The following is a 22,174-nucleotide window of genomic DNA, read 5'->3' on the forward strand; positions in this document are numbered from 1 at the left end:
CATTATGTGAGTCAGGATATCAAAGCAGTCCACTTATAATGATTGAGCGGAGATTAAGTTTTGATTCTATTTGTCCGGCTCAAGTGTCATGACGCACGGGAACTATTTTTCCTGGATTGGTGACTATTATTATAAATGAAAAAGATTCAGTCACACAAGATTTTTCATAAAAAATATTGTGAGGATGATGCAACATGGACAGGAATCATGGACATATATCATTCTGTTAAGGACAATACGTTTTCGCAATTCTGAAAAACGATGTCACACAATCGATTAACTAATATTACGTTTGTTTGAATAAAACACAATTCAGTAAAAATCACTCTTATCATACTGCTGACCTATTTACTCAAATATCAACATTATAAGTTGTAACAGAAATAATAAGAAAAAAATATGTAATGTAATGAAAATCAGAGCACCGGGAATTCCATCAGTTAAACTAGAAGTAAGGCAAATTGAAAGAGAAATTGCTCTGGGCAGCTAAACAGAATACATCGACAGCAGAAGGACATTTATACTAATAGTGCATCCACCATGATAGGTAATAGGTCAATAGCGTATAAAATCGAAACGATACAAGATGATGTTGCGAAATCATCTGGTATTAAACTCGCGCAATGTAACTTCGAAAGTGCCTCATTTATAATGCTTAACAACTCAGTGTTTAATTTATACATACTGCATTCGGCCAAACTATTTAAAATCTTTAAAACTTGCTTTTGTGATGTTTTATCTATTTCACTTTTCGAAGCAAAGTTTTCCCCCAAAAATTTCACGTCGCATTCTATTTTGTATCGATCACCTTTCTTTAGCTCAGTTTCCGTTTCCAGTAACAACTCTCTCACCTTTATGACAGACGGAAATGCTGCCATCGAAATTTGCGAAAGGTTTAAAATCAGATTTACACTTAAATATGTTCTTAAACATTTTAACATTCCTGACAATCATTCGGAGGTCTAAGAAGCTGAATTCAAGGACGAAGCGACAAATTCATAGCGACGAAGAATAGACATCTACGCCTCTGCGCCTGCGAAGAGCACACTTGGATAGCTACAAATCACTGTGTAAACTGCTAAGATGCCAAATTAATCGCTAAAGAGAGTCGTTATTTTACATGAATCATTTTTGAAGCCGCGAAAACAGCCAAGAGGTCCAGAAATTTCAACAGGGAAAACAGCTACGCACTTTCTAGCTTCTGGATACGGGTTTTAGCCGAAACATGAGAGTGGACCAATCACAGCACACGTTCTGAGACAAAGTCTATAAAAGCCGAGTGAAAAACATGCATTAACCCTTCCCCGTAGAAGGCAACTGAAAGGCCGGCCTAGGAAATGGATCCACGTGGAAGATATTTCGGAAGATGTGTCTTCATGAGTATTAGTTCTTTAGATGTTATACATTTATTATGTAATGTAATTATAACGTTTATCTACATTTATTTTTATTGTACATTTATGGACATGAATATTCCCAATTGAAGGAGTGGTGGCGTTTTTTAGGTTTGAAGAGGCTTTGGTAACTCTCTGTTCACTGTTGACTAAGTTTTAAATGAGTCATTGTCTTCTTGGGTAAATAGATCCCTATTCTCATTTTACTACACTGCATCACACTTAGAGACGCCTAAGGATTCTATAAAATATATGGAATGTCAAATTTCGTAAATATCATGAAATAATAGTTAATATAGGAAGGTTAATATATGGTTATGTAATTCAAACATCCGACACTTCACACATTTGAAACATTCAAAAACATTTCAAATTTGACACAAAATGACTTCCTGAAAAACTCATTTCAATTTGGATGATAAAAATTTGTACTTCACCTTTTACAGCTTCACACGCCATTGAAGCATTGAAAACAAAAATTTCCCGTTTCCGCCAAAATATGCATTCAAAAGTCTTTTTATTTCATGAAAAAACGGATATGGAGATATTGTTAAAACAGGGATTAATATTTTAATAATATGAAAAGACGGAGTTGTTGAGAGACGGCACTCCCATGAGAGCACTGCAGCGAAGTACCGGTTCCAGGGGTTTCGAGCAGAGAGTTACTGCGAAAGGAATCGTCGAAAGGTTTTTTATCAAGCCGTAAAAAATTTCTTCACTGGATTTATACTTAAATTTTTATTCTACGAGGGTTTCAGGCTCATGTTCAAAAGAATTTCCATTGTCTTCACAAACCTACTCACCCAGACGCAGTACGTGCATCCATGAGGAGACGATTCAATTAAGTTATATAATCGGAAATAATAACTGCGACTAATTAAGAGATTCATAAGTTTAGTATAGAAGTAACCCCCGGGACGACCTTTAGGAGTAGGGATGTAAGAATTTTAATAGTGCACTCTGCGCCGATTAATGGTTCCACAGACAAGGGTGATAATGTGACGTAAAAAACATTATTGAGGAAGACAACGGGAAACCACCTTAATTATTTATCCCTAGAATTGCGTAATGGACACTATAAGGACAATGAGTCCTGGCAACTACGGGATCCGGCCCAAATGGCCGTTTGTCAAGCCCGACAGAGGGGTAAGTTTAACCTTCCGTGGTCGTCATTTCCTGAAATCCTTGCAAAGAAAGAGAGAGTGTAGCAAAACATAAGAATACCAAATTAGAATAGGAAGTACACAAGTATGCATTATCGTTGCATACTTGTGTACAGAAAGTGTAGTAGAAATTTTCCCAATGCGAATGCCAGTGAATATTAACAGCAATGAAATATCATAATTTCATATTCGAAAAGTATTATACAGTATTTATGAATACCCTTATTTTCCGGAATATATCTATTATATTATGTTGCATATCCCTCCCAAAGATCTACATCTTTGACCTGTTGAAAGAGCTTGTGAGTTCCGATTTCCCGTTAGAGCTTAGCTGGCGGAAGCATTAATAATTGCACCGGTTAGGGTCACCCATGGGTCGGAGGATAGGCCGCAGATTAAAGGTAGTCCTCGCAGCGTCTATTCCCAAGTGAAGCGGCTGCAGAGTCGTCCGACCCCAATGGGGCGGCCGTTGAGTGATAATGTCACGTAAAAAACATTATTGAGGAAGACAACGGGAAACCACCTTAATTATTTATCCCTAGAATTGCGTAATGGACACTATAAGGACAATGAGTCCTGGCAACTACGGGATCCGGCCCAAATGGCCGTTTGTCAAGCTCGACAGAGGGGTAAGTTTAACCTTCCGTGGTCGTCATTTCCTGAAATCCTTGCAAAGAAAGAGAGAGTGTAGCAACACATAAGAATACCAAATTAGAATAGGAAGTTAAAATATTGGGGGCAGGACTATTAAAGAATACAAGAATGAAATTGATTCACTGTACCGAAGTTTAAAACTGTGCCAGGTAGTGAGAGTGGAAACTCGTTGAAAATAATAAAAGATAAGTCACGAATGATATTAGTTGAGCGGTAAAAGATTCAAGTGAGGTGAAAGGAATACATAGAGTATCTGTAGGGTAGGGAAGTTAGACGAGTGGCATTAGATAATGAGAGATAAAATGACGTAGATTGAGGATATCTTAAGGTACAGGTTTCCTCGATGGAGAGAGAGAAAGGACATTGAGGGAATTGAAATCAAGTAAGACTTTAAGGTGGGCAACATTCCCGGGGAGCTACCTATAGGTTTGGCAAAATCAGGAATGAAGAGTCTATATGGACACATAAGTAGCATTTATGAAGGAGAAATTTGGCCGGAAGAATTCGTCAGATCAGAGTAAGTTTCTATTCCAAAAAAGGGAAGAGTAGCAATATGCGAAACCTACAGAATTATAAGTCTTAATATCTCAGCCAAAGTGGACTTCATTATCATCAACAAGCGAATGGTGACCGGCGGAAAAGGTTATTTAGGGAATGATAGGTTTGGGTTTAGAAATGGGAGCGGTGCGCGTGATGCGATTGCAGGTATGACGTCACTGATAGAGAGTAACTTAGAATAAAATCAGGATGTATTTATCTGTGCAAGAATTGCTGAGTGCATTTAAAAATTCAGTTCGATAGGTATGAGATAAGAATAAATGTAAGTAGGTAGATTCCTTTAAATACTTGGGTGTAACAATTACTCACAATCAGTCCTGGGGTAAGCACATACGAGAAATATGCGGTCGTGCTAATAAAAAATTGGGATTTATAATAAGAGTGCTGGGTAAATGTGACGAAAAAGTGAAGGAACGGCATTTTTTTGCCCTACTCAGGCCCCATCTAGAGTATGCTTCCAGTATATGGGATCCTCAAAATATAAATTTGATTTCGGAATCACATCGAGCTCAGCGGAGGGGGACTAGATTTGTCAAAAATTGTTATGACCAACGCAGTGGCATAACTACTTTGCTAGAAAATTTACGCTGGGATTCCCTTAAACAGAAACGTTTACAGTATAGAATAAATTTATTAAAACATTTAAAGATGGGTCCTTTTCCGATGACATCAAGAACGTAATACGAACCGCAACGTATTACGGGCGGAGGGATGACGAATATAAGATTTGGGAGATAGATTGCAAGACTGACAGGTTTAAATGGTCATTTTTCCAAGAACAATAAGAGACCAGAATGCTTGTAATCGAAATACCCTACTAGTTGGCTCGACATAATAAGTATTAACCTACAAGGTAGCGACTGCGCATGGTTATACTAGTACATTTATACATATTTTGCAGGTTCCCCCCACCTTTCTCCATCCATTTGAAAAACCCTAACCCCCTCATCCCCTACCCTTTCCTCCTGGTACTGTACCCCCTGCCACACACCTTTCGGGTGGTTTGCAGGGTATTGATGTAGATGTTGATGTAGACCCCTCTCTTCGCCCATCATACCAAGTACTTCCTCATTATTTTTCTTCTCTGTCCATTTCACCTTCTCCATTCTTTTCCACACCCACATTTCAACAACCTCCAATCTACGTCTATCCTCCTGCTTCAATGACCACGTTTCCGCACCGTACAGAGCTACGCTCCACATCAAAGTTTTTATGAGTCTTTTCTTAATATCCTTACTCAATGTCCCTCTCATCAACTCCCTCCTCCGTGTGAAAGCCTCTTTGCCCAGCGCAATTCTTCTCCTCACGTCCCTACTACTTTGACCGTGTTGGCCAAAATCACTTCCGAGATACGTAAACTGTACTACCTGCTCTAGTTTTTGTGGTCCTATTTTAATGTTTAGCTTAGCCTTTTTCTTTCTAGAAAATCGCATTACCTTGGTTTTATTAATATTGATTTTCATCCAATACCTGTTGCACTGAATTTCCAATTCACTAAGCAATGCTTGCAACCCCTTGGCTGATTGACAAACTAAAGCTTGGTCATCAGCAAACCTAACTGATTTTACGAATTCCCCGCCCAAGTGGGATTCCTACCTCCAGTTCTTCCCAAGCCTCTTTCATCATTTCCTCTGCATACAGGTTGAACAGCAACGGTGATAATGGGCAACCCTGCCTTACACCTCTTCCTAACACTGCCCATCCGGATTCCCCGTTCCCCACTCGCACTTGAGCAGTCTGAGATATGTACAGGTTGCGGATTAGCCTCCTTTCCCTCCAATCTATTCCTATTTTCTGCAGAATACTCATTAGTTTTTCCCAATTCACTCTACCAAACGCTTTTTCGAAATCTACGAAACAGGCAAATACCTCTTGGTTATGTTCTATATTCCTCTCGATTAATAATCTCATTACTGCAATGGCATCACGCGTACCTCTCCACTTCCTAAACCCAAACTGATCATCCCCTAAGTAATCATTTGCCCTACTCCCTATCCATTTGTTTATTATCCTGAGAACAACTTTAGCTGCGTGGGATATCAAACTTATCGTCCTGTAGTCCCCACATGGTGTAGCCTTTACCTTTTTCGGAATGGGAACTAAAACTGATCTCACAAAGTCTTCTGGCCAGATTCCTTCCTTATAGATACTTCGAATCAGCCATTATAGCCTCTTCCTTCCACATTTTAATAAACATTTCAGTAGTTCCGCAGGAATGGTAGCCACCCCCACGGCCCTATTTAGTTACATCTCCCTTAATGCCCTTTCTATCTCTTCCATCTCTCTTGGATCTTTCTAGTTTTAACTATTATCTTTCCCGCCTAATCTCTAACTGTTAGCATTGATCTTCCTTTCTTACTTCCCGATAAAGATTTAACTTTGCTCTACAGCGCACCAATTTAACCCTTCCTCTGCAAACTTTCCATATCCTCACGCTGCGTCTTCCGCCATGCTTTTTTTGCTTTATTTGTTGCCCGCCTCAATTTATTGTTTAACTATTTGTACTCCAGTTTGCCTAACTCTGTATTTACATTCTTCCATTTTCTTCTCTCATCCATCTTTGTAATCATCTCATCCGTGATTCATGGTTTCCTAGTCCTATTCGCGTTAAGGGTTCCAATGGTGTCTTTGCGGCTTTCGATTACCCTTTCTTAATACTTTCCCATTTTTCTTCTTTAGGACTTAGCTCTTTACCATCCCCCATGATTTCCTCTACAGCCTGTTGGTAATCCTTCTATTTCAATCCATTTAATGCTTCTTCATTCCATTTTCTAACCGGCCCCCCCGCCCTATCTTTTTGAGACGGACGCTACACTTCATAAAAACTAAATTGTGGTCAGAGTCCGCATCCGCTCCCGGGAAGCTGTGCGAATATATCCAACTGTTCTTAAACCTGTGTCTAACAAGAATATAATCTAGCATATACCTTTCTGTGTCACCTGTCATCCATGTATACCTGAGTCTTTTGTGGTGTCTAAATCAAGTGTTGGTGATGACTAACCCTTGTCTCCTGCAGAACTCAACTGCTTTCTCCCCGCGGTCATTCCTCGTGCCTAACCCGTAGTCCCCCACTTCAGCACCATCTCTCACTTTGCCTATCGTCACATTCCAATCCATCATTATTATCAAAGGTTTTCCAGCAGGATCACACGTGATTATATCCTCTAACGGACCGTGTATCCTATCGACTTCTTCCTCCGTATGGTTACCCTGTGGCGTGTACAGCTGAAAAATGACCAAGTTCGTCGGTTCTGCTTTCATCTCTGCTAGTAACATTCCACCTCTCTTTGGCTTTCGTCCCCGTTGCTGTATATTATTGTATAATTATCACCGCAGTAATCCCCGCTATCATTCCATTTCGCTTCGCATAGACCTAAAATATCTATATTACCCCTTCCCATTACTCGCTCAATATTCTCCAATGTCCCTGTCCTCGTCATTGTCCTAACTTTCCACGTTCCTATTCTAACTAATTAGGTCTTCTTTTCCTGCGTCTTCCATCCTGCTGCTCTCGGTTTTCCCTTGCAAAGGTTTGTGGTATGACGACCGCGGAAGCTTTTCCACCCCCTCTGCTGGGCACGACACACGGCCGATTGGGCCGAGCCCCGTAGTTGCCAGGACTCAAAATCTCTGTATTGTCCATCATTGAAATCTTGGGAATGAAAATTGAGGCGATTCCCCGTTGCCTTTCTCAATAGTGTTTTTAACGTGACACCATCACTTACCTGCCGCCCCACTGGTGTCAGACGCCATTGCAGCCGCCTCACTGAGAACAGACGCTACGTGGGCTAACTTTCGTCTGGCTTCTTACCTTCGACCTATCTAGCATCGGTGACTCTACCAGGAGCAAGTATTATTATTCCCGCCAGCACAGCTCTAGGTGTCAGTGGAACGCACAAGCCCTTCCCCCATATCAAGGTTGTAGTCCGGGGAGGGAAGAGGAGATTATTAAAGATAAAATAGAATGCCCATTATCTTTCGCTGGAAAAATTTCATGCATAGTCAATATCCGATGAAAAATAAAACAATACCATCTGATGATCATTTAAGTCATTTTATTGAAATAATCCCTATTTAATATTAATTGTTACTTCCCATTATTACCTTCTTACTGCAGAGTATCTTCTCTATCAATCAAATCAGTCTTTTATTTACAAATATTACCATTTCTTCTTAAGAACTGGAATTCATTAATTCCACATGGTGTTCAATGAAAGAATTATCTGCCATTTTCTCAATATTTTCAAGGCCTTTCACTTTCAATATTCTAAAGATGAAATATTTAGTACCCTACTACACGCTCAGAATGTTTTGTAATTCATTTGATTGTTTAATTAGCAGTCACTTTTGTATATATTTCAGCATTTCTCCGGTCTTATTCTCTGCAAGTAAACTTGTTCTCTTGCTTCTCTCGAAAACAGTATTTCTGCTTTATTTTCTTACACAGCCTAGGATAACGATTCACTAACATTATTTTTGCTACAAACCTATATGGTTTTGAATTTGTAATTCATTACAGTATACTATTTGGATATCAGACAGGTGGTCAAATATTGAAATGTAGAAATATATTTTGAAGGATTTAACAGGCATGTGTAAATGAAATAAAACAACAATTAGAGATATTGAGAGAGGTAAATAGGGAAGAAATCACAAAACACCATGCTCGGAAATTAATCCAATTCAATAAGAAAATCGTAGGGGTAAACAAATAAAGGCTTGTAGAAAGAAATATAGTGAATTTGACAGCAACAGGCAACAGTGATGAAGAGCTGGAAGGCATTTATCATATTTTGAAGTGATTAGAAATGTTTTATCAAATAATATTTGTCTAATAATCCTTAGAGGACGCGGAATGTTCTTTTAGGAAGGGGAATAAAGTAGAGAACCATTACTTAGGAAACGGAAGAGTACGAGAACTTGTTCCGATAACTATTTTCAAGTATGACTTTAAGATGTGATCATATATGCTAAAACTAAACTAACTAAGATACAGGTTTTTACGATAAACGACAAAGAACGTGTAGTACTTAGTGAAATTTAAGACTTTCAAGTCATTTTATTGCATTATTTCAGTGAAAAACTCAATGTTACATGGGGTGAAGGAGGGCAGATTATAGGCCAAGCCTATGCTTAATACTCGTGAAATTTATATATTCTGGGTAATGGCATTAAATCATATACCTGAGCCATCATATTTTCAGCCGATAAAGTCTAGACCATTCCTAAACTTGAGAGTATTCAACTGGTGAAGGGTCTTTAATGGTTTGAGTAAGCACCGTTATTGTTCAAATCGTTCTAACATGAGACCAATGCCATAAATATTGCGCAAGGAAACATTTTTTAACTTCAAGTGCTTTAAAAACACGGTTGTTTCTCTAAAATTGTTATGAATTTTTCCTTTTTTCTCTCGCTTATCCATCATTTTCCCTTCTTTCTAAGTATTATAATTTCATTTCCAATTAATATCTTTTGCATCCAGTTTTCTCCCCATCCCTGCATTACTCCCAGCAGTTTTTTCTTCCTCTAAAGAGTTTCGTACTTCTATCTTTTTTTGTTTTCATCTTAAAAGCTTCCTATCTATACTTATGAACTTGTTTCAACGACCAAGTTTTGGAGACAGAAAACTATGGTCTTTAACATAGTTTTCCAGTTCTTATTGACTTGAAATCTTTACTTACTTACTCTACTTAAGTCTTTGTGGTCATATCCCTCCGATTTTTTAAGCTTATTTACTTGACGTAGGTCTACTTTGTATGACCTTACTTTTTTAATTTTTGATAAAAAAATCCTCGATTTGAAGGGCATTAACTCTTCTGGTTGAAGTCCTGCAACATCATCTACATCTACATCAATACCCTTCGAGCCACCAACATCATGGTTTAGGGAAGCCTTCTTTTCCTCGAAAACTTCATTACCTTTATTTGACTATGACCATGTCTCATCCGATTATTAGACATATTTAGTATGTTTGTACTGTAGTTAGTATGGCAGGAAACCTTAGACAGATTGTCGAACTAAATATTTGTATTTTTTTCTGACCGGACTCGTCGATTTCTAGTTTAATTACGACTTACTTTACCTATCTTACCATTCTTATTATCTTTTTTACGATAAAAGGGTGTTAAGGCACAAACATGTCTGTCACAAACCGTAGCCATTCTGGTTTTTCACCTAATTCTGTAATCCATACTGTCTGATACATGCATAAAAAGAGTTGAAGTCAAATATCCGTCTCTGTTCACATGGAATTAGATCACATCCTCTCAACTATCACTGTTGGCGTAACATTAAATTAAATTTATCATTTTTACTACCAAAAATTCTTGCCAAACCATTTAGTTAGATACCCTCAAACCGAAACGCACTTTTTCAAGACAATTAAATAATTGGCTGTGTTGTGACATTAGCCATCAATAAATTAGTTAAATCATCTGTGATTACTCATAAAAATTTTCATCTTACGGATGCCGACTTTTCCTAAGATAAGTATTATTTGTCATAGTAATATTTCAATTGCTTTCTTTCGTCGCACTAATTAAAAGCAAACGCTCTTTTCCAATTTGAGGATTTTCAAAACAGTACGTGTATGCGCCTGTATCAGTGCTTTCATTCAGTTTTCTCAGGAAAATGTTCACACTTAACAAACTTTCGTAAATATCAAATCGTTTTTACGCAGAAATGTTAATAAGTTCACAGCATTGATTGTAGAAACAGGAAAGTGCAGTTGCTAACACAAAATAGCTATGTAGAATTATCATTTGAAAATAATGCATTTGCCATTTAATGCGACAAATCCTCTTCAATGAATATTGCATATAGAATCTATTTCCTCGATAAAATGATAACTAACTTCGTAAGTATTTGTGAAATTTTATGTCGCTTTTTCTCATTTGAAATGGGCGTTGGCCATTATCATCAATGTTACTTGATTATAATGATTATCATCATTATAATCAAGTAACTTGGTTCAATATACACGAGGGTCATTCAACGAGTAAGGAAACAAATGCTCTCATTTTAGAGCTATTCAATGAACCTTTAACATTTTTTCAAGTTTATTAGTTGGTAACCTTGGAATGATATCTCATTAGCTGCTCGATTATTTTAGGTCAATATAACCTCAAAATCTTCAGTTCACCATGCCAAGTCAATTAGAAGATTGCATATAAGAAGAGCAGCGCTCTTTCATTAGGTTTGTAGTCACATTAGGTGTAAACCAAGTGAAATAATTTTAACAATATTAATACAATACGAGAAACCCAGTGAGAACCGTGTGAATGCTTACAAGTGGATCGGTTTAAAAGTGGCCAACAGGAGTGGGTGATGAACCCTGAAGTGGACGTCCTGTTGACGTTTCTGGTCCCTCGCAGGAATTGAGGATTGATGGATGTATTCGCGATAACAGAAAAATCGCTGTTATAATCATAGCTAAGTAAGGTCAATAAAGTGTTACAACTGTTCAAAATACCATTTATAACCATTTAAAATACAAAAAAACCTGTGCGAAATGGGTTCCCAGGCAGCTTAATGATACTCATAAAGAATTTAAACTTCCCATTAACCAAGACTTACGGCACCGAACTCTGATTAAAGGAAAACTAGTAAAAAGAAGTAATTTTTTGAAATTGCGGCGAGATTCGGATCCTGAGATCAAAAGATAAGAGTTTGGAGTGGAAATACGCAACCTCTCCCGTTCGCATAAATATTCAACGTTCAACCCTCCACGAGTAAAGTGTAGCTGACCATCTTTTGGGACACACATGGTCCTGTCCACTGATATTTTCTTGAAGGTCACCGGGCTATCAATAGCCAGTACATCTCTGAGACGCTGGAATTAAAACTTAGACCAGCTATCATAAGCAAACGCCATGGAGTCCCTGTAAAAGTATTCTTTTTCAGCACGAAAACACCCGCCTTCATACGGTCCAGCTGATCCGTGTTAAGCTTCAAGTATTGGGTTTGGAGGTCTTCCTCCCGCGTACAGTTCAGACCTAATCTCATCTGGTTTTTACCTTTGACGACTCAAAGATGCCTTACGTAGAAAAAGATTCTTTAACAACGAGGAGGTCAAGGAAGTGGTGTAAAAGGCGCTTCGGGGCCTACCAATTCTTTATCAAAGGAATTACGAAGTTACAAGAAAGATGGAACTGGTTCATCAATTTTGTGGACCCTTATGGTAAAAAATAGCTCAATTTTTTTTAAGAATCCAATACACCGTTTTTGAGTTTTAGCAATTTGTCTCTCTATCTATTAAATGACCCTCATGGTTGTAATTTATGCTAATGAAGCCCTGAAAATGGTCCACTAAATCTCACTCCTTGGAATTGAAGTAGAACCACAGCGTATCTCACCAGAACTCAAGATTATGAAATGAAATTTTCATTATGATGATGTTACATAATGATTCGAATTCTTCACTAACCCTTCTTCTCGAAGTATTTGCCCAACAAATTGGTTGATAATTATGTTTTTCTAACATTAAAGAGCGAAAGAACTCATAAATATTCATACCACTTTTTAAAATTTTTAAAATAGATCGGCGCCACTGTGATACGCCACTACATTGGGATATTTCACAATCACGCTTGTGTTTATCCTCTTATAATGAACTGAAATAATTTTTTAAAATGATTTTAAACTATTAAACATTATATTCTGTTATTTCGATAATATGGTATGTTAGCTTCAAGCTGCGTCCGTCCCTCTAGCCCGTAAACCTGAAAAAGACTGGTTTACCTGGTAATGGCAGTTCTCATTTGAAAGGCGGTCTAAAGAACAAGAAGTATGTATAAAAACTTTCAATGTATATGAACACCGAACTTTCTGTAGCCTAATGATTACAGAAAAATGATTAACAAATTATGTGCTAACCTGAATTCATTCTACTGTTTCCTTATTCATTTTATCAGTTTCGCTTAAAAAATTCGTTTTCTTCTCAACTACCTGAACCCATGATGCAAAAGTGAGACATTTAATAAAGCACTTACGTTTAGAATGAGAAGTTGATTATTTCATTGTAGTTTCTATATTTTTACTTTTTTTAAATTGAAAAATAAAACTATAGCTTGAGGCACCTACGCAAAAAATCATTAGATTAAGCCAAGGTGAACATTACTGCATTCGAGCATTATTTTTGCAATTAAGGTGAATTTCAGTATGTCATCATCTGAGGCTTATTTTAGAGATGCTTCCGCGGTCGTCATATTACGTAATCCTTGCAATGCAAAAGAGGCAGTAGCAGAACAGAAGGCACGGAAGATGACCAAAGAAGTAGGAATTAGGGGCTTTGACTGTTGACATGACGAGGTTGAGGGTAGGAATATTATAAAATGATATAAGTAGTGGAAAAATATTTTAATTACATTTGTCAAGATTTAAAAAAGATAATTGCCGAGCTATATACCAGTATACACCTGACTTGTTGAATATGTTTTCTCAAAAGAGTATCATAGTGTTGACTGCACACGGAATAGTAGATGCCGCGTTAGGCACATCAAAAAAACAATTGTTAAAAATAGATATATTATTTACGAGCGTAGGCTGAAAGGTAATGTACAAATTCCTGTAGAGTGCAATGAAAAACAAATTGCAAGGTCAGGCGAATACATTAAAGTACATTTTTTCAGTTAAAAATGGTTTATTTATTTTTCAACGTAGTCACCGTTAAGGCTAGCATAATTCCCCCAACGTGTAACAAGTTTTTTCTATCCATCACTGAAAGACTTTTCCGAATTTTCTCGAATCCAGGACCTGACAGCTGCCTTCACCTTATTGTCCGAGGTGTAATGATTACCGTTGAGGTATCTCTTGAGTTGAGGAAAAATGGGGGAATAAGGAGGGCGTGGAATCTGCTCAAATTCCAGGTATCGCAGAGTCTCTCTAGTTACGCTCGAGGTATTTAGACGAGCGTTGTCATGTTGCAAGATTATTGACGCCACTTTGCTTATAATACGACAAATTTCTTCCTTAGATATTCCAATATGGTTTACAGTACGCTTTTGAGTGATTTTCCGTTCATTTTGAATCAAATCTTCGACGAGTGTGCGATGTTTATCGTCTGTGGCAGTGATCGGACGTCCGCTGAGTGTTTCAACAACAGCTTTGGATTTTCCAGGGTTGCAACAACGAAATTTTAGCACCTATCGATTTACAGTAGACTTATAAACAGCACCGCTACAATTAACAGCCTTTGAACGACGATGAATCTCAGTAGGATTCACTTTACAGCAGTTAAAAATTCAATAACAGTACGTTGTTTAACTCGCGTTGACATAGCACTAGAACACGTCTCCATACTTCCGCTTCTCGAAATACACTGGAGGGATAAAACCACCTCAAACCTGTGCATGCATGTTAAGGGAAAACGTTATTTCCACATGTCGCCAGGAGTGCTTCTAAAGGTCATTTTGTCTGTGGTCTACAAGCATGTGTGCCTTAGTTTTCAGCCTACCCTCGTATATTAAATGTGCTAACAATCTGCCTTTCACTTTAATTATTGAAATGTGATTTTCGCGATAGATTTTTAATAAAGAGACAGCAGGCATGTTATTTTTGACCAATATGTGCCTTCTTGAAATCACAGTCTGAATGCTTTTTAATATATAATACTTCTGATAGAGGGGGAAAAGGATAACAATTATTCTTTTTTCCTATCTATAAGTGTTCTTATTACAGCCGTGCGATCACCTATTTCTCTCTTTCTTGAAATTTAAAATAATTGTACCATTAGATTCCGTTTGTTCATACATACTTGAGCTTATTTTTTCATTTATAATGTTTTTATATTTTATGACCATACTTAATATCTTTACTAAAACTAAAATTAAACATATTTTCTATAGTATTCACATATGTTTCACTTATTTAAATACAATTAAGAATTAATAATTCTTGACCCAATTATTCTGGAAATATTTCAGTTCATTTATTTAATAAATTAACGTACAAAAATTTGCCGTACAAATTTTCCCGAAACGGCTGACTAGTTTTACGAAGGAAGCGATCATCAAACAAAATCTTTCATTTCACTTGGTGAACTTTTTAAATTGCTATCAAGTGTAACTGGATCTATGCAAAACCAATGAACATCACCAATGCTATGCTATACCATTGAACTTGTTACGTTATCGTACAGTTCTTATGATCAGTTGATGAATTGATTGGGTTTATTCTGATGTTAAAGTTAAAATTAGCCAATGTTAGGGTACAATTTGAATTAATAAATAGCGAAGAGACGAGATCCGCCTAAAATTTAATAACTGATACTATAAGGAATTTAGTTGCAATACCTATCCTACCTTTTATTTAGCTGGGTTTCGTGCACTTATAGCAGAGATACACTTAATATTTCTCATAACTCACACCATTTTACTTTTAAGTCCCTTATTTGAAAGTTGTAATTCGAACACGCTTTGATAAAACATTCAATGACGGGTATTTCATAATCATTGGATATTAAAATTTTCAATGTCACTTCACATGCATAACACACACACATACATGGATTTATGGGTGAATATTAAACAATTTCCGTTATTTTCGTTCCTCGGCATTGCAAAATTCAACAGGGTCATGGGACAAGGGTAATTTTTTTTGTTTTAAGGCACGTGCTCAATGCCTGAAGTTTGTATATTTTTAATTGTGAGATGGTAAATTTTTACCATAAGAATGCCTCAAATGAGTGACATTCATGTTCATTGAACCCATTTTGTTACTTAAACATTGCTTAAAATATCATATTTGGTCAATGCCATGTAAAAAACATACAATTAAAACTGTATAATATTCTCCTATATGTTTCATTTAACTTTATTCTGTAGCAATCAATAATGAATGCGTTAAACTTCAAATAATAGTTATTGCAGGTTCAGGGGTTGTGCTGCACGCTTAAATGTATGTGCATTCGAGACGGAAAATTTGCAGAATCATATTTTCCAGTTTTAATTGGAACTCCGCTGTTTCTCCGTGGGAGTGGAGGGAAAAAGGCGTAGTGCGCAGTCATGCATCGCATCCGATTGGGAATCACCACGACCGCAAGAGTCTCTCTCCATCTGCACACATGGGTGAATTGTGTGTGGGAGGTGAGGGAAAGCCGTTCAAGGCGCGGACGACCGAGTGACAGGGGCACCTCTCCCACCCTTCCCTCCTTTTCTCCCTCCTCTCTAACCACATGCCACCAGAAATGCCCGGCCCATCATATACTCACCATCCTCCAGTGTCTGGGCCACCACCTCTTCCGACATGGGGCCCGCTCCCTTGCTGTTGAACGCTTGGACCACAATTCCGTACTTTGCAAACTTCTTGAGCGATTCCAGCCGGCAGTCAGCTTTCCCGCTTGCCTGCCACGGAACCGTGGTGAAGTTGTACTGGTTGTTTCCCATGGACACTCTGCCGGGCGAAAGGAGGGAAAATATAGTGAAAATTAGGCGAAATGAATGCGTATGAATAAAAATAATCATTTCAATACAATCGGTGCACAATTTGAATCTTTTTCATACTTACTCAAACACTAAATTATACTTTTCTTTTAATAAATTGATAAAAATGCTCTTTTTAAGCGTGAATGAGTGTGTCAACAGAGAAAGCGTGTAGTACCCATGGTAATGCAGTTAAAAGGAGAAATTTTGAAATAAATTTCATAGAATAATAGAAGACGTATTCATTCCTTGAGCATTGCCCGATCGAAATTCCCTTTATCCATAATTGCGCAAATTTTTATGTAATTATATATCCCTAGGAGTGCAAATAGCTGTTGGCGACCTCCCTTAATAACGAAATCTACCGAAAAAGTTTTCCACCCACGGCCAATTGGATGTTCTGTCGTTCACACAATTGGAAGCAGTAACCCATGGCAGCGTCAGCTAAATGATAATTAAGAGGACGGGAGTATTTTCATCACAACCGAGCCCTCACTAAGGTTTGATTAACCCATTAGCTCATTCGTGTGTTTACTTTCGCATGCATGTCTAGACCATGGTATTAAAATATTTATCCCTGCTATGTGGTGTTGCACATCAAAATACAATACAAGGCCTACATTTTGAGGAACAAATTTGAATTGCTATGAATAGGTAAATATTGCCGTTGAAGCATAAAATGGCGAGTTTAATCGCAAACAAATGCAAGTCAACAAAGGAAAAATTAAGTATGAGATTGTACATTATAAAGTAGGACAAATTAATAGTAATCCCTAAATATTATAAACAATATATTATCTGTTCAACGGTACCACTGAAAATTGGAAAGACACAATCTCTATCTATATCATGCTTAAATTTGCACTAAAAATATAAATTACCTCTCATGGGAATGATAAATAGTAAAAGAAGTGCCGTGGAATCTCGTATCGGAATCTCCATATTTGACATTATTTGTGGTAGTTTCAAGATGAGGCAAATAAGTTCCAATCGTATGAGAAAAACTTTATTTTAGGGTATGACATTCATTCTGGCTGAAGAGTATTACAACAAGGCACAATGCTTAATTTAAATGTGCAACCGACGATCCGCATATGATAATGAGTGAGAATTGGAATGATTTCGTCAAAGGAAAAGCTAAGGACTATCAAGCTTGTGATACACATATCTTTCTGAAATTGAGGCTTTGATGAGGCGAGAGGGTATGGATAAGGGGAGAGGGTTAATTCCATTTGCACTATTCACTAATGAAGAGTGCAAATGGATTGAAGTGATGTGGAATGATGAATGAGAATTAATCTATTTTATTTATATATCGATATTCAGTTCAATTCAGGCGTAGACATTGTGCGGTCAGCTGGTGGCGAGCCTTAATTTTGGCTCTCGATTGGTGGTCCATTGAATGGTGGATTGTGTAGTACCGAGAGAGTAATGTAGGCGTATTTGATTGCTCCGTGAGTCCGAGAGTGAGAGTGAATGGGGTTCTGGGAGAGAGAGTTTAGCAGGATAATGATACGAGGGTCATCCGGAAAGTAGTACCCGTTCGTGAAATAAAGAGACAAAAGTATATATTAACAAACATAAAAAATTTTATTTGAAAGAGGATACTTTAAACTACTTCTCAACATAATCTCCAAGCAAATTAAGGCATTTGTCATAACGTGTGACAAGTTTCTGTATTCCTGCTGCATAGTCCTTCGCCGCCAGCTCATTGAGATACGCGAGGGACCCATCTTGCACAAATTTTTGCATAATGCAGATGGTGTTTAACAATTTCATGAACAATTGTTCGAGAAACATTGGGAAAATGCTCACAGATGTCATCAATTGTGACGCGCCGATCGTTCCTCACGAATTCGTCAACTGAGCTCACCAGTTGGTCTGTAATGACAGACGGTCTCTCCGAACGCTCATCGTCGTGTGTGTTCCCCCTCCCCATGTTGAAGTTGCGACACCACCGCCGAACAGACGACTCGTCCATTACATTGTCTCCATACACCTCCTTTAATTGGCGATGAATATCACATGGGCGAACGTTTCTTGCATTGAGGAATTTAATCACTGCCCTCACTTCACAACTGGCGGCGTTCTCAATTTTTTTAAACATTGTAAACAATCACAGAAACAACACAGGCAATGCTAGCGTCACGCAACTTGGCTCAGAGAAGGCAGACAAGCCACTGAAGCTATCTGACCTCGTCCAGCGGCTACTCGCGTCGTCAGCACTTCATGCGGCACGAACGGGTACTACTTTCCGGATGTCCCTCGTAGTAATTGATGGCTTTAAGTTGTGTGTTGCAATTAGTAGGTTAAAGCAAATGAAAATGACAATCATAAGCTTCAGAATAATTGTCGGGTATTGCATGCAAACGTTACTCAAATTGCGTTTGAACTTGTGAAAGGGTAATGGGACAAACATTTGGACATTTTGTATCGCTTAGTTTCAGGTTGCGACACTGAATACCTAACTGAGTTGTCTTGTTTTCTTTTATGAATGAGGGAAAAACTCTGCTGATAAAGTTTGCTTAGATTAGCTGAGCGTTTGTAACATTACGGGGTGCTTTGGTAAGAGGTAGGTAGCCAACTCGCTGTTTCCTTAGATGCTGAACTATTTTTTGAGGTAGGCGCGTATTTCTTTAATACGGGGAATATGGAACCTAAATTATAGTTAAATGAATGCATATATTCAGTTGAATCCATACTGAGCCGGTGACCGAAATGTTTTATTCTTTGTATTTTATCTAGATTTTCTTTTATTTTTATAATAGTTGTGTGCTTACTTGTTGTGACGAAACACGAAACATAAGCCTAACACTAAACCTTTATTGAAAACCTAGCACTAGACCCTAAATTGACTATTTCGGTAACACAACAACCATTTTCAAGGGTGGTTAGAAGACTGAGGCCATGAGCGATGGGGCGAGAGGACAGAGTAGTTGTGGGAGGAGGAAGGGGAGAAAGCGGGTCCAAGGGTAGTGTGTCAGGAGGAGCAGTTGATGGGAAAGTGCACATTATTGCTTGGGGGATAAGATTTAAGCCTGGTTCAGATCATGAGACCAGAAGATAAATTCACACCCACCCAAAGAATTTTGAGCATAAACGGTGACTGGGGGAGTAACATAGGCGATTTCTGATGCGTCATAAAAGAAACAATGTTGACAGAAGCGTGTTTGGTAACCGGTAGACCTGCTAGAGAAGGTAGAGTAAGGGTTAACGAAGGAAGTGCTTGATCTACTTCACATTGCACAGAACAGATGTAATGATTATAACAGATGAACAGAAAACTGTAAGTTAGAAATAAATGAGAGATATGCGGAAAAGCTTTAGTGCTGGGAATGTGTAAAAATAGGGTTTTTAGGTAGATAGTGGCGGAGAAATAGGAAACCATTAGAGTGAATGCATTACATGCAAATGGAAGCGTCTCTGTAGCTATGGTGATTTGAATGTCCCGAAGAAGAGAGATTTAGAGGAGAAGGTTGAGGGATTGGTATATTTTTCACGTTGGATGATAGAGAATAGATCAAAAGACACTTGAAGTGGCAGAGTAATATAGCCATCTGGGAGTGACTGGATAAAAACAATAAATTCTGAATTTTTGGTTTTACATTTATGTTGGACGTTACAAAGGTGAACATTGCGTGGACTACTTTAATGAAAATGAAAATATTACTACTGGATTGTGGAGATTAGCGACACCTTTTAAAGGGCCTTTTTTCTTGAGAAAGGAGATAATTTGTGCTTGAAATTTCAAGTTATGGTGAAATGGCATGGGCTTTTATGAAGGTGTTTCAGATTATTTTTTCAGTTTGCTTCTTTAATTCAGCCTGCAGTAATGAGAACTATCGTGGAGCATTTATCGGCCGAGCTAATCACCAGCTCATGATTGCCGATGGTCTTAGTAACCAATTGGATATTAGCATTAGCATATTGCAGAATTAGATGCAGATTGGAGGGATATGAGAATTATCCACAACCTCATTATGTCTTAGACGGCCCCGGTCCGAGTGGCGGATGGGCAGTGTGAGAAAGTGGAGTAGGACAGGGGTGTCCATTATCACTATATGATGTTCAACATATATATATATATATATATATATATATATATATATATATATATATATATATATATATATATACGACTGTGGAGGAAATTGTGAAAGAAGAATGGGAAGAACTGAAGATAGGAATGAGGGTCGGTGGAGAGCTCATGAAAACAGTTTGGTTTGCAGAACACCAAGCTTTAGTTCGTCATTCAATAATGTTGTTGCAAGTAGAGCTGAACGTATTTCAAAGTTTGTCCTGAAAGTAATGTCAGCAAGTCTATTGAAAATTATTTATTAAATATTTCGTTAAAAGTGTTTTAAAATATTATAGAATAGGCTCCTTATGTGTCGACACATCGGCTCCGGTGGGACTTCCAGCTCCCGATTGCGTCGGCCTCCTTCGGAAAGTCTGCTGTGGTGCAAGTGGCTTTCACCTCGTCCATGGTCCCGAAACGATTGCCTTTCAGGGGTATATTGAGACGTGGGAACAGAAATATGTCGAGCGGAGCCTGCAATGACGTTTTCCCAACATTTGGGATCACGTCTACACATGTCGAGGTTTCTTGGCACGTTTCAACGGGGCGTGACTTTTGGTCATCAGTGAGCACTTTTGAAACCAACTTTACGCACACCTTCCGCACTAGGATATAGTTCGTAACGATCGCATAAACTTGAGTTTTCGAAATGTTTAACAAGTCGGCCATTGAAATAACATTTAATCGTTTGTCTGATTACAACAGTTCCCTCACTTACGTCAAATTTTCGGCCGTTGTGGTCATGAGGGGTCGTCCGTCGCCGTCCACTTCGTCGACCTCTTCCCGGCCTTCCAAAAGGGCCTTGTGACAACAAAACACTTGCCGATCTCACAGGTAATCTTCTTTGCAAGCAGTCTAAATCATAGAAACAGTTTCCGTAACGGCCTTTCCAAGTTTCACGATAAGTTTGATCGCAAATCTTTGTTCTTACGAGCGCTACATTTTCACTTGCACAAGATCAGAGAACAACTTTCACAGACAGGCCCGTTCCCTCTCTTCGGATGCGCGGAACTCACTGAGCGATAGAATGCTGCTGAGTTGAGTTCCCTCACTATCAGTTTCAATCGATCCAATCGCAGTCCGACGAACAGGCGCGTCACAATAAAATCACCGACATTACTTTCAGGACATACCTGGTAAAATGTCAGTGCGATAGGTATGGGATAACAAAAAATGCAAGAAAAAAGGGTTATGAGGTTTACTACGATGTGGTATACTAAGCTAAACGTTAAAATAGGAGGGCTAAAACTGGAGAATATGGAACACTACACCTATCTCAGAAGTGTTTTTGACCGGGATGGGACAAGTAGTCGGTACATAAGGAGAACTATTGCTTTACGTTTTCACTAGGAGGGAGTTAATGACAGGGAATATTAGTTAGGATGCTAAGACAAGTCTTGTGAAAGCTTTGATATGTAGCGGAATCATGGTCACTGAAACAGTATGAAAGGCATAGATTGGAGGCATTTGAAATTCTGGTGTGGAGAAGAATTCTGCATGTCCGGGTTTTCACCGCGTTGTTGTTTGAAGCCGACAACAGTTTCGCCGAAGTTTCATCCGGCGTCTTCAGGTCGAAGATGAGGGACTCAGATTTTGGCCGTCCTTATATAGGTGGTCCCGTCCAAGTGCTGCTCTCTGATTGGTCCTTTTTCGGAGGACTCTCTTCCACGCGTTGTGGAGATGGTAGCCTTCATCTCTATTGAAATTCGCCGGGTTTTTGGCTATCTCAATAGCTTCTCTGATTAGGCGTGGGTAATATCTACTTTCTTTACTTATGATTGTAGCGTCATGGAATAGAATATCATGGCCGGGTTCACTCCATTTATGCTCGGAGATGGCCGAGAGGTGAAACTGTTTGTTCGTAGTAGCCCGGAGGTGTTCTTTCATCCGAACTTTCATAGCTCGGCA

General features: G+C 38.3%; 1 protein-coding gene across 1 annotated transcript in view; it reads right to left on the reverse strand.

Annotated features, from left to right (window-relative positions):
- Nucleotides 1–22,174, reverse strand: part of LOC139685698 (cell adhesion molecule Dscam2-like) — a 523,226-nt gene that overhangs the window by 152,399 nt on the left and 348,653 nt on the right. Inside the window, exon 19 of the mRNA XM_071582700.1 lies at nucleotides 15,978–16,159. Coding sequence (XP_071438801.1) covers nucleotides 15,978–16,159 — 182 coding nt within the window. The remainder of the gene's footprint in view (nucleotides 1–15,977; nucleotides 16,160–22,174) is intronic.

Source organism: Hetaerina americana, unplaced genomic scaffold, assembly GCF_022747635.1.
Source record: "Hetaerina americana unplaced genomic scaffold, ioHetAmer1.1.p SCAF_12, whole genome shotgun sequence".
Lineage (NCBI taxonomy): Eukaryota > Metazoa > Arthropoda > Insecta > Odonata > Calopterygidae > Hetaerina > Hetaerina americana.